The sequence below is a fragment of the Augochlora pura genome, chromosome 11, assembly GCF_028453695.1.
Source record: "Augochlora pura isolate Apur16 chromosome 11, APUR_v2.2.1, whole genome shotgun sequence".
NCBI lineage: Eukaryota > Metazoa > Arthropoda > Insecta > Hymenoptera > Halictidae > Augochlora > Augochlora pura.
Genome location: NC_135782.1, coordinates 18,504,016 through 18,531,986, shown reverse-complemented (window position 1 = coordinate 18,531,986; position 27,971 = coordinate 18,504,016). Strand labels below are relative to the sequence as shown.

The 27,971-nt window shown below is 44.9% G+C and overlaps 1 protein-coding gene across 3 annotated transcripts; it reads left to right on the top strand.

Annotated features, from left to right (window-relative positions):
* Window positions 1-978: 978 nt before the first annotated feature.
* Window positions 979-26,511, top strand: Tweek (transmembrane protein KIAA1109 homolog tweek). Of its 3 annotated transcripts, none has more exons than XM_078195032.1 (49): window positions 979-1,115; window positions 1,673-1,987; window positions 2,597-2,740; window positions 2,828-3,147; window positions 3,211-5,474; window positions 5,552-5,838; window positions 5,973-6,276; window positions 6,365-6,685; window positions 7,261-8,134; window positions 8,200-8,458; window positions 8,562-8,909; window positions 8,986-9,062; window positions 9,164-9,500; window positions 9,579-9,757; window positions 9,897-10,122; window positions 10,201-10,589; window positions 10,674-10,835; window positions 10,901-11,026; window positions 12,098-12,236; window positions 13,119-13,361; window positions 13,829-14,085; window positions 14,178-14,207; window positions 14,464-14,767; window positions 14,821-15,219; window positions 15,310-15,819; window positions 15,898-16,313; window positions 16,391-16,832; window positions 16,911-17,158; window positions 17,246-17,940; window positions 18,100-18,260; window positions 18,368-18,576; window positions 19,054-19,283; window positions 19,350-19,568; window positions 19,654-19,725; window positions 19,788-19,943; window positions 20,030-20,209; window positions 20,281-20,482; window positions 20,564-20,952; window positions 21,056-21,465; window positions 21,529-21,861; window positions 21,932-22,243; window positions 22,318-22,740; window positions 22,818-23,099; window positions 23,175-23,363; window positions 23,462-23,668; window positions 23,830-23,853; window positions 24,489-24,613; window positions 24,671-24,861; window positions 24,938-26,511. In XM_078195032.1, exons 2-49 carry the CDS (start codon window positions 1,735-1,737, stop codon window positions 25,155-25,157), a joined length of 15,087 nt encoding a protein of 5,028 aa, XP_078051158.1. In that variant the 5' UTR covers window positions 979-1,115; window positions 1,673-1,734; the 3' UTR covers window positions 25,158-26,511. The 3 variants fall into 3 exon arrangements, with proteins under 3 accessions (XP_078051158.1, XP_078051157.1, XP_078051160.1); XM_078195031.1 differs by having other exon boundaries at window positions 19,654-19,734; XM_078195034.1 differs by lacking the exon at window positions 23,830-23,853 and having other exon boundaries at window positions 19,654-19,734.
* Window positions 26,512-27,971: the final 1,460 nt, after the last annotated feature.

The window sequence follows — 27,971 nt, the reverse complement described above, 5'->3', positions numbered from 1 at the left end:
TTACAATCACTGTAGACTATACTCGGCACGTGCGGTAGATACGGTGGGACGAGCCCAGTATCTGTTCTGGTCTAGTGTTCGATTACGAATGTATCTCGCTCGACAGAACACGAGCGGCAACGGTTGGTAGTCAGTGCTGCCAACCGCGTTACCAACTGATTGTTGGGGAGCTGCCTAGGGAATCCGAGGTAAAACCCCAGGTTCCCCACATATATGTGGTCGATTAAAATATATTAATACACGAAATAGTATTCTAAGGGCGAACCAATACAACTGGAATGAAGAATGCACTTTGTATGCAATTTCTTTCAATGTCTGAAACACAACTCGTAGATCGATACTATTTCAGAACAAAAGAATGTGCAATGAGATTCAATAGCAACGAACAGGGAGTACATCAAACGCAATTATACCAGTTAAATGTTAACCATGGGATATGTACGTGCCTAAGCAACGCTACGTTTAATATTTAAAGGTGGAGGTAATTCAGGACACTGCAGTCTGCCACAAATGGCCGAAATGTGATCTCCCGCCGTCGTAACTGTTTCAGATTTAAACACTTGGAGAATATTGGTCTAAAATAACATTGACCAAGGTCTTAGCACCCTTCGACCGAATGCATAAATGTTTAAGTCTACCTATGCGCCAGGACAGCAACAGATTTTGTCCAAATTCTGGACAACTTAGTGCCGCAGCCTGAAAGAGGGGATGAGAAAATTGCTTTGCTCTGATTAGCTGATAACTCAATACTAGGAAGGCTTAAAGTCTTTCTGTTAAACTTAATAGAATATTAAATATTCTGTCGATATTATTTATAACTTTGGCCAGTAAACGTGTGGTTCACAAGAGCAAATCTTCGTTAGGGGTGGCTAAGTTTAGCAACGAATGTGTGCGGGGTGATATGACCCTATACGAGGATCTTTAACAGCGGTAGATCGAGCTTCATGATTGCGTTTGTAGTCAATGTCAGTAGTCAACTATGGAGTGGTTATGTGTATTACTGTCCATCGATGACAGTTCTATGACATCTATTAAAACTGATATACTAATAAACACTAAACCATGAGTGACACAACAAAAATTGAATGCAATTCTTATATAAGCATCAAATACAGGTAAACAGGCCGAACAAGATAGCTTCGCTTGACAGTTGCCAATAGAACGTTCTATTTTTTAAAAAAAAGTGCGTTTTGATAGCAGTACTCTGTGTGTACTTCACATTTGCTGATAAGCTGATAACGATTTAAATGCCATCGAATGCCTGTAAATACATAACGTACCGTGTCTGTCCTATTCTAATGCTCAGAAAAGTTAACGTGACCGTTTTTGTTCTTAATAAACGTTTGCAGTGCTCTTTGTCTTCGTTGTGCAATAGATAATATTTTATTGAATCGTTCGTATCGGTGATGAAGAGAAAAATCAACGAATCTATTTTAATATGTAATAATAACTGGTCAGTAAACTACGGAGATTACTCTTAATGACACCCTATCTTTTAGGTTATGTTTACAAACTTTTGCTTTTCCATTTTCGAGTCTTACGAACGCTGACGAACGTTAATAATAAATCCCGTTCGATTTCCGAAGCTCCGACGATAGCGAATAGTTCTTGACCATAAGCCGACGCTATTTTTACGCTGTTTTAACAGATACATTTTTCTTTGCGTTTTCAGCGTTTAAAACAACAAAATGAGAAACAGCTCTTGATTTCGTAAATACAAGAAAAGGCATCACCATGGAGGAGAACGAGCTGTATAACACTACGGTTCCATCTCTTTCCGGAATTGAACCAGCATTCTGGAATTATTCCGACCATGTCATCCTTGATGACCTTAAGATGGATAGTAGTTTTATATATTTACTTTGCTCACTAGTGTCTGCTACTTCTTGGATTATTTATATAGCTTATTACAATAGCAGAGTCATCGGTTATATATTAACAAAATTATTGAATCGATTTGTTATTAGGGACGGATACGTTAAAGTAGGTAAGAACTGAAAACATTGAAAATTAAAAAACATTTCTATACGAATGCTCCTTAAGAAATCAAGCAGTAATTTATAAGGATTAGGAAAGAGAATCGGGCGTCGGTCAGTCAGGATAGCTCAATTAGTTAAAGCAGCTGTCTGGCAATTTAAAGACCCGGGGTTCGAATCCCGATCTCGTACGATCGATTGACTCATTTTCTTCTACAATTTTCAGACGTGAGTTCTTCTTGGGCCAGACGTGTTCTCTGATACGTTCTATTAGATAATTAAAGTAATGATTTGATTATCTGAAATTGGGGTCAAGTTGGGTTCATGGTCAGGCGATCATTGAAGAAAGAAAGAATCTTATCAGAAGTAGTAGCCGAGTGGGGGAGGGCGATCGGATGATCAGAATGATGATTATTTCTCTGACACGGTTATAACGATCAGGATAGAATAAAATCGGTCATCGATCAGAGACCCTTTGGATAACTTAAAACAGTTAAAACAAGTAGTAAAAACCCGCCAAATGAGCCGGGTTCAAATCTCCCAGTTCCTATCTGACCGACGACTAATTGCCTCCTACGATTTCGTATTCGTAAACTAACATATTCTCTTCTTGTTATCAGGATCTTTTACTCTAAGTGTACTAAGTGGAAAAATAATGTTTAGAGATATAGTTTATATTACAACAGATTATAGTCTCAGAGTTCAAGATGGCTGGCTCATATTTAGATGGTGGAGGAGTTATGTTCCCAAAGATGTATCCGAAGGTACCTGATGCGTGTCCAAAATACAATTGCATAATAATTGCAGGGCGTCGATGGAAATGTTTATTCTTTTGCCATCGATTTTTTCAGATCTTTCACATTCCGATACTCGACTATCAGTCATGTTAAACGGCTTCGAATTACACGTTTACAATCGCTGTCAGCTGTATGCACAATTAGAAAAGTCGTTCGGTCTTGCGTCCCAAATGTTCCCGGACGAGGAAGACCATACCGTTAACATCGACGATCGTGATGCAGAATCGATCCGGAACTCTGCGAATCAAAATTGCCAGCAAACAAACGCGATGGACGTTTCGCGGCATGTTGATAATATTAGGAAAAAAGAGGCTCATGTTATAGCGCGAACTTGGAGAGATTTAATACCTGTTATTAAGTTAGACGTCTGCACGGTTAGTTCTCATCGTTCGTTCTTCATCGACGCTCTAAGACAAAGACAATATCTATTATTTTAGGGGAGACTGGTATTCGGTAACCGATTGGTCCCAACAACGTTGTCGATAACCGTGGAGGAAGCCCACTTCGTCTATTCCACGAAGCCAGCTGCGTCCCGGCACGATCACTTCATGCACTTTACCAAGTGCAAGGCGGAGAACTTTAAGGTCATCCTAGCGCCTAGCCCCAAATACACCGGCATGGTGGACGATCCGCCTAGGTACATGGGAGAAGGATTCGTCGTGCTGAGCTCGAACAACATGGAGGTCTATTACTACATGGACGAGCCGGGATTCGTGCCCGAACATCCGGAAATGATTCAGCTGGTGAACGGGGACATGGTGGAAGCCATGCCGCCGATTTGGGGCATTGACATCAAATGCGGCAAGGGCACAGACTTCAGCTACGGACCGTGGGCCGATCGGCAGAGGGAACACCTGTTCAAGTTCTTCTTCCCTAATGACTACCAGCCGCTGAAAGTGACGAAGCCACCTGTGACCGGCGAGAAGAGACAAGTCCAGTCGTTCGACATTAGATTATCAACGTTAAACGAGGCTACGATCGACATACTGTTTAGCAAGAACACGGAAACGAACGCCGTTCACATCAATGTAGGGCCCGGATCCTACCTGGAGATCACGATGCCGTGGATAGTCTTACAGGACGGCTACACCACCAAGATCACGGGCCAGCTGTTGCATTTAGAGGCAACGACGAGTCTTCAGTACCGTAGTCTGGTTCAGAGTGAAACGCTTGAGTTCGGCGTGAAGTGCCACTACCCTATCCGATGGAACGACCACCAGGAATGGACCCTGAACCTGACCGGTTGCAAGGCCACCGCTAACTTAGTTTACTCGCACAAAGAATTTTTTCAGGATATGATTAACGACTGGGCGAGCAAAGCCAGACCTGACATTTTACATTTTGTACCTTACACGTGGAAGTTTAATTTATTGCTGAAGGAGTTCGAGCTGATCACGTTGTGCAACGAGTACAACTGGATCGATTGCTCGTCGCAGAACCAGGAAAACGCGCACATCGCCTTTTGCGGGGAGTTCTTCGAGCTGTCGTTCGACCTCCCGTTCGTCGACTACCTGCCCGTCACGATACCCCTGCGCTTCTGGATCCAGGGCGAGAGCGTCGGCCTCTCGTTCTATCTGCCTGAGGTCAATACGAACCACACGATCCTGCTCGCACTGCATAAGAACGCGAAGATCATGACGCGGGACGGCTCGCACATATACCTGTCGGAGCTGAGCAAGAACAAGAAGTGGAGGAACGTGTGCCAGAAGGGCGCGGGCTGGGTCGACTGCTGGTCGGTGCCCATCGTGGCGCTCAGTATTAATTATACATATCACCTGTGTCCGCCTCTTGGACCTACCCCCCAAGCGAATATCACGACGCCGGAGAAGGAGGAGATCCTGTTGTCCCCGATGAGGATACCTCGGTGTAGAAAATCGCCCGGCCTCCAGTGGTCGACGAACGGTAGCCAGAAGTTCGACCCGCAGTCGATAGCCCCCGACAAAGTGACGTTGGACCTCGAGATAGGCCCCTCCATATTGTTTTTGTATGGATCCTTGTTAAAGAATTTTATACACTTGAAGGAGAACCTGTTCGGCGATTATCAGACGTTCACGGATATGCAACAGAGCAGGACGAACCCCGCAGAGAGGGGCAAGGACAGGGACATACAGAACAGCAGCGTCGAGTCCGTGGACGATGAGGACGCCAAGTCGAAGGCGTTCGATCCGAGGGACTACAGGCCACTCGAGGTCATCGTCGGCATCACCATGCACGACATCCAGGCCCATTTGATCAAGAACTGCGGGGAGAACGACCCTCCGTGTCCCGTTATACTCCTCGAGCGCTTCGGTTTCGAGATGAAGAAACGCTATCGCGAGACGGAGCTCCAGCTCCTCCTCTCCCCCGCTATTGCTCTGCTCACGGACAACGTGGTCCGATCCAGCAAGGATCGCCACATGAATCAGGGCCATCTCATGCTCAGCGCGTTGCAAGTTAGGGGCCACGCCATGTTCAGCAACGAGGGGAGGTCCTTGGACCAGGAGACTCTGGAGTACGCGTGGCTGATCGAGGTCCAGTTAGGAAAGCTGGCTGGGAAGATGAGTTCCCCGCAGTTGCATCATCTGATCACGTCGCTGGAAACGTTTTTATTAATGGTCAAGAACAATGAGAACACATTGCGCCCTCCTGATTTACCGCATCATTGCCATCATGGTATCCCACCGTTGCAGTGTCCCGATAGCGACATTGATAAACATTATAGGTATATAAAGGAATTTTGTGGAGATAGTGATTGTCTGGTTATGTTAGCGACGCTTAGCTCATTAGACTCTGTTTCAGGTGCCCTAGTTCAGAGGACATAAAGTATAGGATGACGAGGATAGCGATAGACTCCGTCGACTTGCATTTCCAAGAGGTGGGGACCGCCCTGCACCTTTGGATATCTCCGATTCGCGTGTCCACCTGCAATCTTCACGGTCACCAAGTCAAGTCCGGTGTAACTAGTGTACTACCCAGGATATTATTAAGGCAGTTCGTATCGGCAGCTGACCATTTCGCGAACACGAGTAACACTAACACAACGGGCAGTGGGAGGTCACACAATAATGCAAGCAGTCGAATGTCAGGTACGCTGATCTTAATTGGAGAACAATTAGACTCGATCAAGGAGATAAATAAAGCTCATCCAAGTTCTGTGGTCCACCCTGTATAAACTTATATATATTTATTCATATTTCACTGCATTCTCATGCCATTTTAGGCGACGGCTCCGATGTCTGGTTGGAAGTTGGATCGGTAGCCTTAGGTCCCGTAATTTTAGAGGCAGCCATATCGTTGCCAACCCCGGAACACAATTTGCATTTAGTACAAAACAAGTATTTGAAACTGCACGACGAGGCCACGAAGCGTTTATGGTTCCTGTGGCCGCAGGAGAGCGGCGTGAAGTCGGCGAAGTGCGGCTGCACAGGCGGCTGTGCATTTTTCGGAAACAATCGCAACGGACCGAGATTCTTCAAGCCAAATTGCCACGACTTCCAAGACGGCATCAACGTTGCAGCGTATAGGTAGGAGCTGTAGTATCCCTCCACTGTAATGAAAGAGTTAAGGGAGAGACTAGAAAAAGAAGCTACATTGCGGTCTTATTCGTTTCAGAATAAATGAGACTGGAAAGGAGAAAGGTTTCGGGCAGTCCATTTTACACGACGGCCAATTGGTATTCCACACGGCGCCTTACAACTTGCAGGACTTGTCTCTGCAAGACTATCCGGCCGCTGGAGTAAAGTTGACTGCCACACAGGACGGAATGCACACGTCGAAAAAAGTCGAGCGTCCCAGGTCTGTCGCAGATCATACTAAAGATTCCGGTATCGAGGAACATAGTAGTACAAAATTAATTACTGCATCAGCAAGTCCATTCGCATGCAGTGGGGATCGGAAAGTGCTGGGCAGAAGATTTTCTTATACATCAATGCGGTAATCCACGGAAACAGCTCTCTGCCGGCTTTATATTAATGATTACGATTGATCGTTGTTACTTTCTTTTAATATTGCATGACCACATGTTTCACACATACGCTGACATCGATAGCAGGACACTAGTATACCTCGAATTATAGCAGAAAGACAGAACATCGATACGACAGGCATATACAGTGCTTCGAGAGCTTCTGTTGCACATCGATGTCATTTTATTTTCTTTTTCTTTAGTGTCTCCTCAGTTTTTATGCGTTCTCCTGAACATTTTCTGCTTTCCGCAAGCTGTTATTTATTATCGGGTCGAGTCACAAGTGAATTCCTGTGCAACCAGTCGTATAAACGAAAATAAAAATAAGATAAAATAGAAAAAGGTTTAAAAAATATAAAAAATCAATGTCTGACAAATAAATGGAAATTATTTACGACTCGACCCAATATGTTTAACACAAACATTACTCCATGGTTTACAAACGTTTATTTCTAACACATGCAGTGGCAAAATAGAAAAATGTTGCTAGTATAATGTCTAAATATATCCTATCTTGTACTCATAGTTCCTGTCCCTGTTCCAGCGGGAGCAGCACGAGAGACGTTCCTTATTCTCGTCTAGTCGACGCAAGTCCCGTAGCGCATTTGCCGCAGAAGCTAGACTCGGACTCGAAGTTGCACACGGAGCGTAGTAAATCCATCCTAAGTGTCCCGGAAATCGAGGCTGCGCCGAAGAGTAGCGTGTCAGACTCTAAGCTAGCTGTAGATTACTTTAACGCGTCGGACGCGGAGCCGTACGAGTCGAACAGTCCACAATCGTTGCCGATCGTGTCGACGGACGCGAACTATGTCGATTCGATGCAGACATCTGTGAAGACTGTCGACAGTATCAACATTTCGGATTCGCATCACTCGCTCTACGTAAATTCGGAATCGGAAGAGAGGGTGAAGCAGGAGGTTCAGAGGACGATATCCATGTCCTCGGAAAACCATTCGGAAGCCTTCTACTCCGCGGACGAGGACACGAGTCACGGTCTAAGCGGAAGTCGAACGTCTAGCCTGCGACAGTCCATCATAGGATCCGGCTCGGTCCTTGCGAGGAATGACAGCATGAAGAAGAAATACTCGTCCGATCTGTCCATCGTCGAGAGCGCCTCGAACGCCGCCGTTCCCGTGACCGAGAAGGCGCACACTCTGGAGAGGGCGAAGCCGCAGACCATGAGCATGAAACGTAGCCCCAGGGTGAACCGGAACACCAGTTTCCAAAACGACGCCGACTCGGCCGGGAACGGCGTGCTGCGAGACTCCTCCGACAGCCATTCCGTCTCGTCTACTAGCTTCATTTCAGCCGTGTCCTCCCAAGAAGATGTTACTCTGGTCAATTTACACATGCAAGTGAACAAGCCGATCGTCGACTCCCCGTTGCTAATGTCGAGTTACGTTAGTCATTTGACCCAGGTAATGGCGCGATAGCGGAAGCTGTCGGAAGCGATTTTTCAGTGACTAAGAGAGGTTCGTTGCAGGTTCGTTGCGCGAATTGGAGTCAGTCGTCGATACCGAGTGGGAGCAGCGCGTTCACCACACCGCTTTTCCAACGCAACGAGGATGGTAGATTAGTTTACGTCGGTGCTAAACACGTGCCGAAATTCGAGACAATCGCGGAAGGTTTCACGTCGCTGAAGATGATCACTCGGTCGGATGGCTCGCCCACCGCCAGTTCGTCCAATAAGACGCCTACACATCCGTACCTTTGGGATTGCGCGACTATCAGTCAAATGGAGGGTAAATTACGCCACGATTATTGCCGACTAGACCGCAGATTTTATGCATTTCTAATGAAAATGACTATAACTCAAAGAATTGAAACGTTTACTGTAATTCTTAGGAGAAGAGGATCACACGACTCACAACGAGGAAGAATTATTAAGGGCTCAGCACGAAAGCGGTTCTCGTACAACGGTGATAGTGAAATTCAAGGGAGATGTAGATATTATGTTAAGTCCCATGGTGCTAGAATCTCTGCAGCGTTTCATCGACGCGATCATACCGACGCTGGCCACTTTGCACCCCCTATCTATCCTGAATCATCTTCATCACGAGTGCATTGGGAAAGTCGAAGATGCCAACGTCCTGAAGCAGGATCAGAGTCTGTCCTACTGGAGCCAGGTGCAAACTAGTTCGAAAAGGTCCACCGCCGAGAGAAATATTAAAAATGGACAAGGTGACGACAAACGTTAGTTTAAACATTTCGAAGCTTATTGTTACGTGCGAAGCAAGGCGATGTTACTCATTTGGCTTTCTTGCAACAGGTAAAATCGCTCTGCAAACCAACGTGTACGAAGAAAGTATTATGACCCAAGTTCAGGGCAGTATTATCTTACCGAAGGTAAGATTAGTTTACGATATTCTATATTCCAAAATTTCTATCATTTCTGTTACCCTATATTATCGTATATTATGCATATAATTTCTCCGGCCTCTTTCTAGATGAACATAACACTGCTCCAGGCCTCCGTCGTCGAAGAAATCATATCGTTCTCCGCCCTCGAGAATATACGAGACTTAACATGCGTGTCGTTGTTCGCGATCTGCTTCGACGACGTAACAGTGAGATTCTACATCGGGAAACAAGCCCGCGAAGTCGTCCAAACGTTTCACAAACCGGCTGTCTTAACGAATCAAAAGAAAGTGAATAAAATTAGCAAAGCGTTTTTACCTGGCCACCAAACGGCCGCCGTGGTCACGGATATTGGCAGCGGCGAAACTGTGTACATAGAGACGTCAGAGAAGCAGCAGGAGGAAATTGTAGTCACTTTAAATATAGGTAACAGCTACCCCATTTCACGGACTATAGTATATAACGAGGAACTCGAGTAATTAATTTAAAATAAATTCTATTCAGGCAAAGCTCATTCTCAATTAAGGAGGCTGCGAAACGAGTCCTCGATATTAAAAGATGCCGTGATAACAGCCATTCCTGCTCACTATTCGAGGGTGCTGTTCACCTGTACCAGGATAACGTCGCCGTTGAAGTGCATCGACTACTACATGCATCAGTTTGCGGATGAGAAAGAGAAGAGCGTAGGTTTCTATTTTTTTTTAATTTCATATACTTTACTTGGTTTATTTCTTCAGTGTTCGTGACTGTAATACCGTGAGTATTGTAGAGAATAGTGTAATATAAAGTATGAATAATCCACTATAAATGAATTATATATAGAAACAAAGCGGTCCACCTCAAGCCACAGAGGAATTCACTCTAGGAAGCGGGGAGGATCGATTAGGTTTTATAATGTTCGAGTGTGGATTGGAGGGGATTAAATTGAAAGTGGTGAAGAGGTCCCAATTCGAAAAGGGTGAGAACGGAGGTGACAGTAAGAAAGTGGACAACGAGGTGCTTTACACCGACAGCGTGAAGAGCCAGGAGGAATTGGACAATACAGCTGGTACGAGACAGCTGTAAATAAATTAACAAATACCGGATTGTTCGTACGTTTAATAAAACCTCGTTTATCCAAACACAGCATCCACCGCGACGGCGACTGAACCAGAAACAGCGTCAACGAATCTACCAAACGGGGTTCAAATAAACACCAGCGTCACGTGCGCCAGTTTAGCATCGAAAGCGGGGAATGGAAACACGGTGTCCTGTGTCATAGAATTAAAAACAGTGTGGTTCAATTTCGCAGCCCCTCCGCGTACCCCAATCACTAGGAAGATAGACTATACCCGGCTAGATTGGAATCTGTTGAGCACAGCTTCACCAGCCATAAACGCTTGGATGAATCCCAGCAATAAATTCGCTATGCGAATCGTGCATATGTTTAGAACTATGTACAGGAGATCCACGGCTATTGTCGCATGTTTGATGGCGGAGGCGTTGGATGTGCAGGCGATTCACATGCCTGCCAAGGTACTTTATATTAATTTTTATATTGGATTATTCTACAATTATTTTAATTATTATTCTGCAAATATTCTAATCATTGTTCTTCAGAGTCGTTACGGACGATTAACCCCATTAGCCAAGACACTGCAAGAGGATCCATCGTGTCAATTATGTACAATTCTGCAGAATTATGTTCTACTGAATGATCTGACGAATATCGAGGCCAATCTAAAAGAGTCTGATTTACCTTTGCTGTCGACACTTCGCCAGGTACGTTGCACTTCGCGCCCCTCATCTCTTGCTATTTAATATTTAATGTAATATTTAACGTTTAGGGTGTCATAGTGCTGAGCAGACAGTGGAAGAACGTGCTGTACACGCCGTTGTTACTGGAGCACAATTATAAAACGAAGCACGTGAAACCCTTGAACGTCACGTTCGCTGTATCGGACCCGGAAGAGGTGAGACCACTTGTCTGTTTCTCGACGTGGAACAATTAACCATGTGTCTGAATTTTTGAGATATGTGGAATGGAATTCTCTGTCTACTGTTCTGCGATGCGAGACCGATAACTATTATTCGCACGTATTAATTTCAACGGAAGTAATCAACATTAACATTATACTCGTTTCTCTAACTGTTCGTACATTGGACTTGGAATTCGCATAATTTCTCTATCTCTGTAAATACTATTTTTAACAGGAAGTTTATCCGTACTCGTATAATTTTTCGTTTCATCTCGGTAGCATAACTTCGACGTTTACGGAAGCGGTATATTTTTTTTCATATCATTCGGAAGTTTACAACTCGTAGGGAGCGTAATCCGGTAGACGATTTTTTTTTCAGCAAGTAAGGAAGGAACCGCCGACGGACGGTAGCAAAATAAAATGGCGTAAGGACTTTCAAAATATTAGCACAAAGTAGCTCTAACACACTCATCGATTTTCCGTACATAGAGCCTGTCGAGATCGGGATTTCTGTTCACAAGTAACAAAGATATACGATGCTTCTTCCATGTGACTAAACGATGTAACCCCGTTGTCGAACTCCATAGCAATATTAACGCGTTTCTCTGTTCTTAACATGTCACGCATCCGCCTTAACACGACGTTCGTTGAATTCGATTCTATTCCGCCGTGCTTCCTACGGAACGAATAACGCCGTCAGTTGTTCATTTCGAACGGAATTGTAATGATTCTCGTTACACGTTTACTACGCACGATTCAGTCGGTGATGGTTGGTTAATCTCTTTGTGCAATATGTTTTATATATATATATATATGTACATGTGAAGACACGAACTTTGCATTTTGTGACACTACCACGGACTTCCTGTGAAATTGAAAACTTCTGAGAACAATGCCTCCTAAATGCTATTCTCACACTCGACTTTTCCCGTTCGTTCTATCATGTTTCTACTAAAAGGGTCAATTAATTTTGTCGCTGATTTAAAAAAAAAGGATTTGTTCAGACTGCAATTGTCGAGTGAAACGCTGGGTGAAAGTTTCTAGCTATACTTACTGGTTTCGCAGGAGAATTTGCTGACAGACGGTGAGGGTAGCGCAGGAGAAGTTGATGATCAGGAAGTCACAGATGAATGTGCTATGTTAATTCATACGGACCACATGCATAAACATATACATGTCAAGGGTGGACAAGATAAAACCACAGGTACTATAAATGATACTAAACAGAGTATTAATGGCATAATACTATATATTATACTATACTATATACCAGAGATACGATATAGATATTGAGACGATGTTATGGTACGGTATCTGTAAACTCGATATGACTTTTTTATGGGATTATCAAGTATCTTATCAGAAGAACTTCAATTGAATACACCTGCAGCTTCTTAGCATCTGCTTTAAATTGTGATCTCGGTAACTGCTTAATGTTTTACTATGCATTTCCATTACTATAGGCACATTATAGCATGTGCCGCTAGACATAGCGATTGTAAAGTAATCCGGCATTATGTTTAGCCCTTCCGTTAAGAACTATTCTTTGTGTTCTATAAACGTTCATTTGCTTCTCTACTAGTATTATCTGACCTTAATTGTTATTATTATTAACACTAGACCTGTATACAGAGTTCTTTTGTGAACCGAGCGACCCCGAACGGGAGCCTTACGACGCCGGTGAATAACGTTGCAACTTTACTCTGCATGCAAGTCTTCTTTAACGTACTCTTCGTTGCTCAAAAAATGGCCCAGAGAGAAATTCAAACAAGTGTCAACGCCCTCACAGAAGTAGGGTAAATGCGTTTCACCCTATATCTTACCATTAATCTCCAGTTTCCAGGAAACTGGGGACTCAAACCTGGCCGATTTTGGCTAAGCATTGCCATTTTCTCAGCAACGAACAATACCTCAGTCTCGAGTACCACTATCTAGAGTATTATCTGTAGAGGTCAATCGAACGGTTGCTTTTTCTCTGTAAATAACATTATTATGTAAAAGGCTTCTTTTCGAACATACTTTGGTAACATAATCTTTTGGGCTTTCTGAACAAAAACACTCTCGGCTTGACACACGGAATGACCAGGTATTTGTGGCGATGGTTTGACGGTTCCTGTAAGTTCACCTCGGGGGAAAGACACGACCCCCATAGCAACACCGGTTCCAGGCCCGGATTCATTAACCTCCCCCTCTCCACCAGTAGCTCATCCAAAGAAAGGGAAATCACTACAGCCCACGCAAGTGCCTGCTAGTACACGAGCAAGTATTGTTTTTCCATTGCTTGCAAGCGGCGGGTTATTCAATCAGACTCGGGAACCGAATAACATAAGTAAGTGCGAGATGATCAGACTTCGTAGACTTTGGCAGTCTACACATTGGCGTAAGCGTCGAGAAAAAATTTCTGAACAAATCCCCTCCGGAGCCACGGACAATGATCGCGCCGTCAATTCGGATCCCCGGTACCATCGATTCGCAAATGATCCAGTGTGCAGACTGTTCCAAGTGATTATTGTAGTGCCATAAGCCCCCCCCCCCTCTCGCAGTTTGTATCGCTTTGCACTTGAATCACAGCACATCTCTTCTCTCGTCCATGCATCGACTCCCTTCATACCCTGTTATCGGCTTATTATTTCAGAGTAGCACTCGTCTAGGGTATCTCTGCCATGTTTATCTCCCTTCTCTATGTTACTCTATACTTCTAATCCTCTAACATTACTTTTCCCACCCTCTCTGTGTACAATGAATGTTGCCTCTGTCGGTCAAGCGTCTGTAAGTATACACAGAACTTTGCGGTAGGTTACGGCACCCTTCGAGAAGAGAAGACACCACAGATTCATATATCGCATTCCCATCAACTCGGCTCAAATCCGAGCATCTACTCCGGCGGAGGTCATGGCAGCCAGCACAGTACCGGAAGCTTGGACCAGGTCACTTCTCCCACCAGTCATCATTCTACAAAGCCTTTGAACACCGGCGAGGATCTGTACAGTTGGATGGCTAAGCAACAAGAGTTTATAAAGGATAATGATAAGAGCAATTTGAAGGGAAATTGGGTGAGTTTACGCGCGTTGACTTTTGAACGATAATTCCGCTCGGATTCGTTCGCTGTGAAATGCTCGTCTTCATTTTTATTCCTTTGGCGTAGGTCTTTCGCGCTGAACAAAAGTCTTTGAAGGTATTTGGAAACTCAATTCTGATTCAGACGTGACACTTTACGTAGCTGCAGTTATACAGGGTGAAGGTTCCTGCGATCATTTGAAGTCACTTTTACCTTTGCGGAAATGTTCTACAAAAATTGCTTCAAATGATCCAAGGAATCCCTCGGTTCCTGATTGTAAACGACTTTTGCGACACCCTGTATAACATTCTATACAATGTAATCGATTGTTTCGTGTAGGATCACGAAGGTAAATGGACTGTAATTTTTTCAGGACTCCAAGATCAATACGATGACAACGGATGATACAGAAGACTCGGACGTCCATAGCGGTACACTCCTTTATCCAATGAAAGATTCGCTCAGGCTGCTAGACGCGCATTTGATTTTCGAGCCACTTTTGTCTTCCTTGTCCGTTATGCCGCAGCAAATGCTTTCCGCTATTGGTTCCGGGAATGTGAACAATGTGTCTTCCTTAGATTCATTAGGATTTAATCTGTCTTTGGTGGGAAACATGGAGACTATGCGCATCGACATCGTCGTTAGCGAATTCGGCAAGGTGACGGACAAGAAGAAAGGTAGATATTTCAATCCTTGGCGCATAAAATCGTGACTAATTTGACTAATTTAGGGAATAAGCATCAAATGAAGAAAGGCAATAACTCGAAGTTCCATTTGGACATACCGCCAGAAACACCGGCGTTCTTGTGCGAGAAGATCGGCATTGACATAGACGTGAAGAAAATGGCAGACATGACCGTAGACGATATGATTCAAAAGCAAACAGTTCTGTACATTTCACGGGGCCAATTGAAAAAGCATACAAGTACAGTTGTGAATTTTAACCTAAATATTCGGTACATTAGCCAACAAGTAAATATGCCTCTTCTCAGATTGTTGCATCAGATTAGTAATATGTATCAGAATGTTAAGGAAACACAAATGGAATTGAAAGAGCAGCGGCCGGAGAACAAGCGAAACAACAATCTGATCGCGAACGACATTGCGGCGAAGAACGGTTCATCGTCAAGTAAATATATTCCGCAGCTTCCAGTGGCTTGCTTTTTTTTCCCAATTTTTTTTTCGCACGGCTTTAACGTCCACTGTGTTTGCCCGACAGCGTCCGATCTACAAGAACAGCTTTTATTAGGTGGCAAGAAGATGGACATCCCCCTGCTGCGCAACAGCTTCGATCAGAACATGTCTAAAGTGACATCGCCGGGCACGAACAGCAGATCCCGGCCGCAAAGTTTCGCGCAGAAGCTGCGCAGCACAGGGAAGAGCGTGAAAGGGTACATCAACCTCAGCGAGGGTGTAATAACTCCTAATTTCGGGGCGAGTCCGAGCGGCTCCGGTTTAGATAAATTCTGCGTGCTCCCTGACAAGTGTAAAGACACGCCGCACGCGACGCCTCGTTGTTGGAAGACCATCTACTATCTGCTGGACCTGTACGCAACGCGACCCGAGACTAAAACCATTGCGCATCGTTTTTCTATACCGGCGGACGCGTCAGAGCACTATAAAAGCGGCCGGAAGTACGAACTGCTGAACGAAACGAAAGACGCGGACATCGAGAAGGGAATGACCGCTGAGAACAGCTCGACGCCTGTGCCCCTCCCCCGAGAATTAAGTTAGTATACTCGCGACCGTGTCCGTCAGGCTGAACAGACTCCCATGACTCAATTGTTTTTGTAACAATGTACTACAGGTATCGTTACAGGAGAACGTACGAGATTAATTATCTTCGGCGTTGCTAGGATACACAGAACCAGGTGGTTAGCCACTCTGAGCGGCTTGAAGCTCGAGGCAGAGATTACCAGTCTGCATGCCAGTCTGACCTGCTGTAAAAAATCCAGGCCGGCGAGCTTTGAGTGTAGCTTAACTGGACAGATCGGCAGGACTATGATCGTTCTGCTGGAGGGTGTAGCCCCTAGCCAGCAGACTGTCGTCAAAGTCACTGTGGGGAAGTCCCAGGCTTTGTACTCCAGCATCAGCAAGCATCAGAAGGATAAGAATAGCGGTCTGCTCACTGTCGGCGTTGTGAATATTGATATACCGCAACATCCAGTTGCTTTGCATGGCATGATGACTAGGGGTAGCAAACAGCTGTCGTCGACTTTGCAAGTAAGTCTGAAATATTTTCTATTATTACAGTACATTTAAAAAGAAGCTTAATAAACCATCCAACATTTTCTATTCAGGAACTCAGAGTAACCAGGACCTCCTCGAGAATGTCTAGAGGTCAGCAGCAAGACGACGTTGATACAGGTGTACCTGGTAGCCCACATCACTATACCACAGTGCCTCCTGTCGACATACAGAAGCCACAAGTTGTGTCCAGCCTACTGGAACCCATCGTCATGCAATTCAACATTATTCTCCAGAGCTTGAGCATAACGGCAGCTCTACTGCCATCTTTGCAAGCGCAGTACAAAATGGATCAAGTTACCAGCTCCGGTATAACAGGCAGCAAAGCTAAGTTCACGATAGACCTACCCCATCACACCCTGAGCTTCACGACGAAGCTACAGGTGACCGAGGCGAATTTACCTTCCGAAGCGAGCATCGAACTTCCCAAAGTGCACGTGTCCGCGCAATACGTCCAGGACGGCAGCAGTAACATGAATGATAGCAAATTGGCTGGTCAGTGTCGTCGGTCGCACCTTGAAGAATCCCTAAAATATTTATAAATTCTCTAATTAAATATTCTCGAATTTGCAGACGGTGTGGTATTGCGACAGGGTAGTTACCTGAGCGCCACCGCTGACATAGGTGTGTTCGAACATTCCCTGACTACGGATCTTCTCAACCATTTAGTGTTCGTCCAGAAGGTGTTCATGAAGGAAGTCAACGAAGTTGTACAGAAAGTTTACGGCGGGGAGAAACCGGTCCCCTTGTGGTTGGAGGACGAGGAACCGAATAATTCGCCTGTGAAGAGAATACTGTTCTCTTTGATTATTCGTATCGAGGTATAACGATGCTGCAGATTTATTATCGTTATTTGTTAATGCTAAACCGATTGCCAAGAACGTCTTCTATCACTTTATCCCGTACAGAGAGTGCAACTGACTGCGACAACCCCGACGAACTCCGCAGTGCGTTTGGAGACAGGTGCAGTCGAGCTCCAATTGTCCAACAGGGTGCAGAACGTGGTCGGAGCTACGCAACCGAACCCTTACATGAAACTGTTCGGAAAGGCGCAGGTGGACATCAACCTGAGCCTCGGACAGTTGCTGAAGAACGTGCTGTTCGAGGAGGCGGAGACAGAGTTCCAACAGTTTGCGTTCTTCAACACGAGGGTGGGGTTGCGGAACGCTTTCCAAGAGGAAATGGCGCAGGGTGAAGACAAGGAAGTGGTTCTAATTACGTTGAAGCGTCCGTTGATCTATATCCAGCCAGTGGCGATCGACAAGGCGATACTCGTCTGGCTGAATTACAAAAACGCGTACGAGTACTGGAACGAGAAGAGGGCGAATTTGAACAAGGAGGTTCTGACGGCCACGCAACAGGTGTTCGAGAAGGTTCCGTTCGGTCAAATCACGAGCCAGCTGAGTGCACCCCATTTGGGGACGCTGTTCCTGCAGCTGACAGTGGACGATATGGGTATCTGCGTGCCGCTGAACCCCCTGCCACCAACCTGGGGGATGAACAGGGGACTGTACGATGGTGAATCGAGGGATGCTGTCGTGGTCACCTTGGAGAACACGAGCATATCTGCGTGCAGCAGTGGTAGCTTAGTCAGTAAAGGAAGGTATGCTGTTCACTGAACCTCCTCCACCGGATGCCTCGTCTCGAGAGGGGACAATTTATTTGTTTAAAATTTTCCTAGCAAGTGTACACCATAGTGAAGCATCCGGTATTTAAGTACGTCTTATAAGAGGGCTTGTAGTATAGCGATTACGTCCTACAGGTTCATGGGCTTGTGCTTGAGATTTGCCGAGGACTTTGAGACCTCTTTGGACGATTGGAAACCAGATGCTACTGACAGTAGTATAATGAACTTGTGTATGGTGTCCGAGGGCACTTACGAAGTCTGCAGTAGAACCATCGCACAGAAGCCGGACAAATCTGGTAATGGAAGCATAGTTATATTGTAATTAATCCTTTGCGGTCGTATCTCTATCTTCGGCCGTCAAAACTACTTATTTTACTACATTCTAATTTTAATTAATCTCTAGACAATGCCAAATGGATCCTCAATGTGCAATGGCAAATGGAAGGTGTCGATATTCATTTAGACGTCAGCGTCGGCCAGCAACTGTCAGCTCTCGGGCACACGTTGACGATGCTGACAGGCTCCGAAGAAGACGACATCCACGCGCCAGCCGAATACGACAGTGATGACGCGGATCAGCCAGATAATAGCACTAGCCAGGTTAAAAAAAAAGTATGGTTTGATTATATTTATTTTGTCCCACAATACTCCCCCGGCCCCGTCGACTCGGTAACGTATTCGAAATGACGAAGAAGAGGCCCCTCGTTCCCAAGAATCACGTTTTGGTTTCACGTTTCCACCAATCTTTACTGTTTGTTGCTGAAAAGATAGCATAATTTATGTCAAGGGGATTAATAATGAAAAATCTGGAGTGAAAACAAAATAGTAGAGCGATGGTAGTCAGGGGGTGTAGTTTGTTTAAAATCGGCCAGTCTGGAGTCCCCTGTTTCCTGGCAATTGGGGACTAATAGGAACCAATTATTTTTGCTAATAAGGCAAACAAGTTTGCCCTGCTTCTGCGAGGGCGTTGACATGCCTGAGCTGCTGGGAATTAATCCTACACTTTTCTCTGTGCCATCTTCTGAGCAGTGGACAGTAACTCAAGCTGCTTCGATGGTGCTATATTAATAAATATGCGGATATTTTCAGGAGAGTATACTGATGAGGAAGTCGAAGAACTGGACGGACAGTTTGCCGGCATTTGTCTTCGATCCTACGCTGGACGCGAAGAAAAGGTCCAAGCTGATCGAGAAAGAGATGAACGAACAGGCGAAGATTATAAACGATCTACGGTCATTGGGTGCTTCCCATGGAACCATCGAGCAGGAAATGAAGCGTCTGCACGAGCTCGAGGCTGTCGTGTTTAAAGATTTCAGAAGGTACAGTGTGTTAATACTATATAATGTATAATAACTTGTATTAATATTTCTCGTTGCATTGTCCAGAGACATGATTCAGAAGTTACGGAGACAGTCGGTGAAAGCGTCCGGAATAAAAGGTAAATTAGGACTTGGTGGTAAGACAAACGCATATCGATCACGGTCATTTATAGTGCCATCGCCGACACTTGAAAATCAGCTAGAGAGTCCTGAAGACCTAAACATGGAGGTCAATTCGGCCAACTCCGCCAGTTACGAGAGCAGTCCTAGAAGCGGACCGAGTCGGTACGATGTTTCTTTATTTGTTAAATTACCCCATAGCATCTTCCATATATCCTTTATGTAAATATTAACAAACATCGATTTGCAGATCCGCTTCCCTTAGGGTAAGAGGTCTCGGTGGCCCACGCGTTACGTTCAGCGACACTCATACGATGGGAAGGTATGTTAGGTAGGTCCATCCACCTTTCGAGGAACCGTGATCGACATGATCTTGTGATTTAGGCAATCGTCGCTGCCGAGTGCTGGCTCAGAGCTGAGTTTACCGGAGGGTGAACTAGACTGGCCGCAAACTATTGAGATCGAGGGGGAGAGGGTGGAACTGCGAAAGAAGAGTAGAGACATCAGTTGTACCTCCAGCTACGACAGTATGGAGGGAAAGTACGTTCCAAGCGGAATTCTTGATTTTTAATTTATTTATTCTATCATCTAGTTTAACCCTCTATGGGCCTACCTCGAATTTTCAGTGCTCCACTGTTGGATTCTTTCGCTAAAGAACAATCCTCTTCGACGTCCTCCCCATACATAACGCCTCAGAAGCCTCAGGATCCTAACATAGACTTCGAGCTGGACGTAAAGGTCCTAATTAACAGCGGCCAGTGCGTGCTCCACACAAAAGACCCTGGAAAAGAGGACGAAATTAAAATGTAAATCGCAAGTCCTATATTCCAGTTCTCCATAAGTCTTCCCTAATTCACTTACACATTTGCATTCCTAGCATGAGCAGAATGAAGAAGGAGAGATCGTGTTCAGGAGGCACGTTCGAGTTCCAACCAAGCAGCCCAAGCAGCAGCAGAAAACACCTGAGCAGTAAGGAGAAGTCGTCGACGACGAGTACGTCGCGGCTGCGCTATTTGCAGCATCCAAACGTACCCCTAGTGGATTTAACCATTTTCCATATCCCCGGCTTAGACGTGAAGGTAGAAGACCGCTTAATTCCCTACGAGACACCTGACACCGTGCCTCAAACGTTTTATAAACTGTCCACGTGTATTGTGCAGGTGCACTACGAATCGAAGACGCTTCCGGAAGAAACCATGTCTCCCCGCGTTTCCTCGGACAACGCCATGCTGAACCCCGCGCCCTCGGCGACCGCGTTCAGAAAGTCCAGCACAAAGAAGGCCAGCCTGTTCGCGTGGATGACGCTGCAGAGTATACCGGAGGAAACCATAATCAGTCCGCATATCCTTGAGTTCTTAGAGCAAACGCTAGAGCCGATACCTTGCAAAGCGAACTTCCCGAACAATGCACAAACGAATCCGGTATACTCCACCGAAAACACCGAGAGCACCTCCTGGGCAGCCACCGCGGCCAGCAGTAGCAACTACGTTTACGCGAGTTTTCCCGTCGACGTCATAGTATATTTTCATATGCAACCCTCTACGTTCAGGTAAGCCGAGTGGACAGGAGGATTGGGCGAGGATTAATTTGTGATCACAAATATTATTTAATCGAACCGTGAAAATATATAAATGTCCTGGTGATCGTTACAGGTTCTCCTGCTTGCCACTGTCTCGTGTAGAATGTATGCTTCAATTGCCGTCCCTCGACATCGTCTTTTCGTCCAAGCGAGCAGAAGAGGAGCTCATAGAGTTCCGCGAGTACAAAACTCCGGGCACGCAGTCCACGGGGAAGGAATCAAGCTCGGCGATCGGTGGATTATCGGTTACTGGTTGCCTCGCCGACTTCTCCATATATATCTTCCATCCGTACGGTGGTGGGAAAAAGACGGGCTTGAAGGAAGCCCAGTGGTCGCCGCTGTCGGACAGCGAGAGAAAGGATTCTCTAAGCATAAACGTCGAGTTCGTGAAGTTCCATATCGCTAGAAGCAGAAAGCTGAACTTCCAAAGCGAGCAGTCGAAGAAGATGTTGGACACTAGCCGCGCGGTTATACGATTTTCTAGTACGTAGAAAATAATATCCAGTAATTAAATCCAATTAATTAATATCCAATTAAATTTCACAGCAATTGTCGACATCGGTTCCGCCTCGTTCAAGTACGACATGCGAAGGTTGAGCGAGATACTTGCCTTCCCAAAGGCGTGGTACAGGCGTAGTATTATGCGACGACTGTTTCTGGGCGATCTGAGCTCAGGCACGGCGTACTCGGAGGGTGATGGCAGTCCTTCCATGAATCAGGATGAGGCTGTGATGGGTAGTTCCTTGCTGAAACATTACGACCGTCAGCACGGTGCCAATGGCTTGTCGAAAAGCGCCCCGGAACGGAGTCCGACTTTAAATAGAGACAAACTGAGGCTGAGCTTGGAGAGCGACATGCCGAAGCACGCGCGATTGAAAGGTGCCTTCTATACTTGCGCCGACGTCTCCATTATAAATACAATCTCATCAATTATTCATTTTTCTATCAGATATCGGCAGGGGATGGAGCTTCACCTCGGACAAGCAGACAGCCTCGGAAGTAAAGCTGAGAGAAGCCGCCTGGGAAACGTTGGTGTTGTTCGCCATTAATTTCACTCGGTTGAACGTTCACATGAACATGAGCAACGTAATGGGCAACGTCACGTGGATGACGAAGGATTTCAGCTCGGACGGGAGACTCTCGATCGGCAGCACCGGCCATAAGAATTTGTACATAGGCGTCGGCTTGGAGGGCTCCTGTCTGGACGCAAAGGGTGGCATTGTGGGCGGCACTATTGAATTGAGCAAAATAGACACGTGCAGTAAGTCGTCGGATTTCTTCTTTCTGATCTTATCGATCATTTCATCTATTGACCACCATTTCACGCTGTTACAGTACGTATCCGAGAGGAGCCTGGAATAGAACCGGATCACACTCTAGGTCTGACGCTGTTCGCGCTGGAATTGAGATTGGATTACATGGGGACCAGCGTGCTCATGTCCAGAGTCTCCTCGTTGGACGTTACTTTGCGGGACGAGTGGAAGATTAGTCGGAGTCACAGCGGGGAGACTTTCATGCCGACGAGAAGGCCGGCGATAATTTTCATCCACGGCGACTTGGGATGGGATCAGTTGCAGATCATGATCAGCAAATCGACGACAGCGGATCTGCTGAAGATGTATTATAAATTGGACGAGTTTTTTAATCAGCAGTTCAAGAGCAGCAAGCGAGTGTTCAGTTCGCTGCAGCCGAAGCATCAGAGGGTGAACAACAGCAGCTTCAGGAAGAGGCAGATGAAGTACAGGTCTACTGGCGAAGGTATATATTAATTATAAGCGATTAAATAACGTGTTAACGCTATGTAATATTGTAAAATTGTTAAATTGCAACTGCAGCTCCATGCAATATAAATCAAGCGACGATGTCGGACGCTAGGCATCATAGACACTGGCAGGGGGTGTTGGCTCAGGTAGCAGACCTACAACTGGGTAGCTTGAGGTTCTCTCTACCAACTACTGGAACTGTGCTGGGTGGAACGATGGAGCTCCATGGTTGCAACATTAGCTTAGCCTGCTTCCATGGAATCAATTTTAAGAGCAAAAGCTGGGCACTGTTTTCATTGAAGGAGCCATGCATCAGCTTCGCCACGGAGGCTCAGGAAATCCCAAGCGTCGAATGTAAGAGGAATTGTAAATTGATCAGGTTCCTATCGTATTTGTATGGATAATTCTTAACGGGTAATCATTTTCCAGCTCCGAACACTTGCGACGTTCACGTCGTCCAAACGTTGACCATTAGTTTAGGCCAACAACAGGAGCAACATGCAAGGCACCATTCGATGGCCACGGTTTGCAAATTGAGCAGAAGTGTCCTGTTCCCACCGCAATTCAAGTCGTTGCAAGAATGGTTCCATTACGCGTTTGCTAGCAGCGAAATCGATGGTACATTATAGAGAATTATATTTATTCAATGACTTATATTAAGATATATGCTGAACTATATTTTATTCAATGATCTATACCGCTGGTTCTCTTTACAGCCGTCGATCGATTTCCATGTGTAGAAAGAGAGCGCACAGACAGTACATCGGACAGCGGCAACGTGACTCGCGGTAGAAGCACGTCGACGACGTCCGGAAAACTGCAAGAGCACTCTCACGCGAGAGAAGTGATATTTGCCCTGCCTTCGTTGCAATTATACTTGAAAACCGAGCATCTGCAGACAGCCAAAACGCCGGACGTTATCGGTGAGTTCAATAGTCACAGAATTCACTCGCGCTAAGGGGTTGCACAGGGGTGAGAGCAATTACCACGCCCGTATATCGCGAATTTCGATAAAAATGCCAGTAAAAATAGAAACAAACTTTTCCACTGAATTGTCGCAACTGTCTTCTTCGTATATTTTTAGGAGCACCTAAACATATTTTATATAGTAAGTACACGGTGAAAGTTGACTACATTCGAGTCCGGTAAGACGCATCATGCGATCCTTAGAGTGCTGCATCGTATGAGAGTTCGTTTGCATGACACGTTTAGAGAAGGCTGACAGGACGCTGAGATTTACGTGCACATGTTCTACCTTGGTAGATCCGTGGGATCGTGACTAACTGCGCATGTTGTGCACAAACTAACACGATTCACGTTTTCAATGACGACCATTTGAGAAGATAGAGAAAGAATAACATGATCGCGAAGAGTAAAACCGCTTTGTCCCATTAATAGCATAACGATAGTGTAGTGAACTTATTGCACCGAGGGACTCTCCCAAAACACGCGAGAAAATACTCTCTAGGCTGCATAACAGTAGATACCATTAGACGCAGCCTATAGTTAACCCTTTGCGGTGGTGTTTCTTTTAATTTTGTAATTAAAATAAAACAAATAAATAGCTTTGATAGCTGAAAGTACAATGCGACCGCAAAGGGTTAATTCCTAGAGCATTTTCGACTAATATCTCCATCACGTTCATGCGAACTAACAACCGCATAGTGCTAGAAATCTTTAAAGCAGCGTTAGCAATGCGATGCATTAGATAGAAGAGGATGCTAATAATCATTCATTCAACAGGTGAGAAACCATTAGTCGAGTGTAGTTTTATAACAGAATTCGAGGACCATATCTTCGTTACCGTGGATGCAGAGGCCTTCTTCTTCTTGCACGATTTGATCACCTCCTACGTCAAGGAAAAAGTGGTAAGAATCGAAACGATTTCTAAGTCTTCAGTTGTTCAATGCGTTGCTATTCTGTAGAATATGGGAGCCCATAGTCCGGATCCCCCGGAGAAAAAGGGTGGGGGTGCTTCCACCGCCAGCACATCCGGCACAGCGTCGACAACCTCGGACGACGATAAGAAACGGAAGCAGTTCGACCCGACAGATATGTTCATTAAAGATTGGAGGTCGTACAGGTGCAAAACTTGGCACTTGGAGCCGACCGTGAGGTAATTTTAATTAATTAATTTTGTAAAAATTAATCTGCTAACTTTAGCTATCACTATGAGGTCCTATTTTTAATAGATTGCTCTCATGGGCCGGCAAGAGCATCGAGCCCTACGGCATCGACTACATCCTGCAGAAGCTGGGATTCTCCCACGCGCGTACAACGATACCAAAATGGATCCAACGAGGCTTCATGGACCCGTTGGACAAGCTACTGGCCATTCTTATGTTAAGAATGGTCACGGCGGTGCGCGAAGAGTCGTCGGAGGAGCAGAAGGAGCACAAGCGTGACAAATAATAAATCCCAGGGAAGAGGATATCGTCGCATAGGCATAATAATCGTCCGTCGTAGCAAAGTTCTTTCGGCAGAGATAAATAAAACGCGCGCGTTTCTTCACTTTGTACGCGACGACGCGCTCGTTCTCCAACGAGAGGATCGGGCGACGGGATCGCTACCGTAGAATCGCGAAGCATAATATACGGGACACACTATAGGAGACATTTGTACGAAATGTAATTAGCGAAGTGCAACCTGTTATATCGTTTCGAACGTGTTAGATATTGCACAGAACGTCGCGGAGACGACCGCGACCGTTTTAGAGTATATAATGTACGTGCGTATGTATACATATTACAGTGTTCAACGACGCCTCGTTATATTTTCATAACGTAATCCACCGGGAACTTTAGTTAGGGGATGACAATTCTCGCCATCGGATTCAACACTCTGATTAGTAACGTTGCCGCGAGACGCATTTCCTGTACGATATATCCGGATGAGCCGGCCGGAGCCAGCTGCCTCCACACAGCTTTAGAATTTTATAAATTGCGTTCGTGCGCCACGCAGAGACAACGACGCCTGGGTTTTATTTTCTTACAACCCCCGTCCATGTGTTCAATAATTTAGGTTGCCATATTTAAAGAGGATCCAGGAAAGCGATTACTTTATCGTCTCTAGAAGCTCGCGATCCATATAATTAATTATTAAAAGTTCCAAGCGAGAATTTGCTTCCGGCAACGCGATCACTTTTCTTCTTGATCCGTTGTAGACGACCTCTCTCTCTTTGCTGTTAAATATTAGTTTGTTTCTGCACGATTTTCTACAACCCCTTGCTGAATTTCGACGTGATAAAGACTCTGAACGGAGTCTGATAAATGTGTATGTTATTTAAACGTAATGTTACTTGAACCGAAATAATATTCTATTTTGTCGTTGTTAATATAGAGCCATGTAATAGTTATCAATATTTTTGCTCAGCCAAAAAAATTATGAACCAGAAAGGAATTCTAATCGCTGCAACCGTGAAAGAAATCGCGGTGCAAGGGGTTAAAAAACGAGACTGCTCTCGGCTGCGGACGTCCGCCAAATCCCACCAATTATTTAAAACGGCATTTCTTAGCCGGGCATCGTTTCTTTTTGTCTCTGCGCCGCGCGTAGTCTGTACAGTTCGTAGTGGTTTAAGACGTCACGCGCCTAGATAAGGAAAGAAAAGGGACACGGAGGATACTTTGCAGCTTAGCGCGCACTGTGCAACGGTGTTCTTCGGTTGCTTCGCCAGGATTTACCAGCGTATTCTGTTAGGTCGCGAAGACAAGGGTAATTTTCGGATACGTTTCTTTTTGTGATACAATGTAGCCAAAATGTTCGGAGATCGGGGGGGGGGGGGGGGGAGGGGGGCGGGGGGGTGTGTACGTTTGTTTTAGCTGTGATACGTGAAACTATTTGTACAGACATTGCAGAAATTGTGTTAACACTTATCTGCGTTCGAATGGAAGAATATCGCAAATATTTGGATTTATAATTTTCCGTAGTCCTACGAGAGCTTGTCATTCTACCACGACCGGGAATTAGGTGATGTATCACCTGGTGATGTATCATCGTGGTTGTAAGTATTAACATGATTTCTGATCCTGTATCGCTGAAGACTTTTTAGTTCGATTAAACTGCGTAACACGCGAGACACGATTTCACGATTCTTTTTTAGCTGATTGTACATAATGATAGTTAATTTGGAGTGTCTCTGGATCTCCATGCCGCGCGTTGCAGTCTACGGTGTCGCATCGCGTTGATCCGGGGATGCTCTGCACACGAAAAAGATACCGACTTGCGGTTTAGAGTTGTCTTCAATAAAGTCCTTTCACTTCGATCACTTCTTTTAAAACGGAACCTAAATCCAGCCAGTTCAAGGATAGCGAATTTTATATTGTAACGTTAGTATTATTTACGGATACATTGCGTATTTATATATATGAAAGGTTGCGTCAAATGATTTCGATAGCTATACATTTTCCAATTGTGAATAACTTTTGAAAAAGAGAGGGAGATACACACACACACACACACATACACAATGAATAATTTTTATTTATTCCTGTATCCGGACGACGGCAGGTTCCAAGAGTTCTAAAGCAATCGGATCAACAGTTAATTGTTCAGTGGATATCAAAGGTTCCCTTGCTAATTAGCTAATCCGTCGGGATTTAGTATTGCGCGTATAGCCGTGTAGTTGGATTATTGAAAAGTATATATTCGTCTGGGGGACACATTTCACAGATCTTTTTTGCATTCGTCGGCGTAGGCTTGATTCATTCGTAGATTATGTTTTACTGAATTATCAACTGTTGTTCTATTTTCTATGTATATTTGTTATCGATATTACAACAAACGAATAAAAACTTTTAAGCTGAGCTCGGTCTATTTGTTGCTTTTTGTGTGTGTATAGATAGTTGGCTTTCTCGATCTGCAGGAATGATCCCTATGAACCTTTTTTTATTTAATGTATATGGTTAAAAAGTAGACACTTTCAGCTTTAATTTCAGCTATATTATATTAAAAAAGATTCACGGGAACTTACCTTAATTGTTTATCGAAAATCGATACAGTGTGAGGCCTCTGATCCAAAAGTATTTGTATCAATAAAAGTATATAATTCTTTGTACATAATGATGATGGTAAAACATGGTTTATTTGAATCTCCCTCCTTAATGAAACGATCGATAAACTATAGATAGTTTAGTTACAATTATCGATGATTTAGTCGAAACTATCTATAAATAATCGATATATACTATACTATATAATATATATCGATATAAGTTGAATACAGCGAAC

Coding starts and splice junctions, on each gene's coding strand:
- Tweek (XM_078195031.1), top strand. CDS start 1,735: ATGGAGGAGAACGAGCTGTATAACACTACGGTTCCATCTCTTTCCGGA. Junction 1,988..2,596: donor GGACGGATACGTTAAAGTAG/GTAAGAACTGAA, acceptor TCTTGTTATCAG/GATCTTTTACTCTAAGTGTA. Junction 19,735..19,787: donor ACGATGGGAAGGTATGTTAG/GTAGGTCCATCC, acceptor CTTGTGATTTAG/GCAATCGTCGCTGCCGAGTG.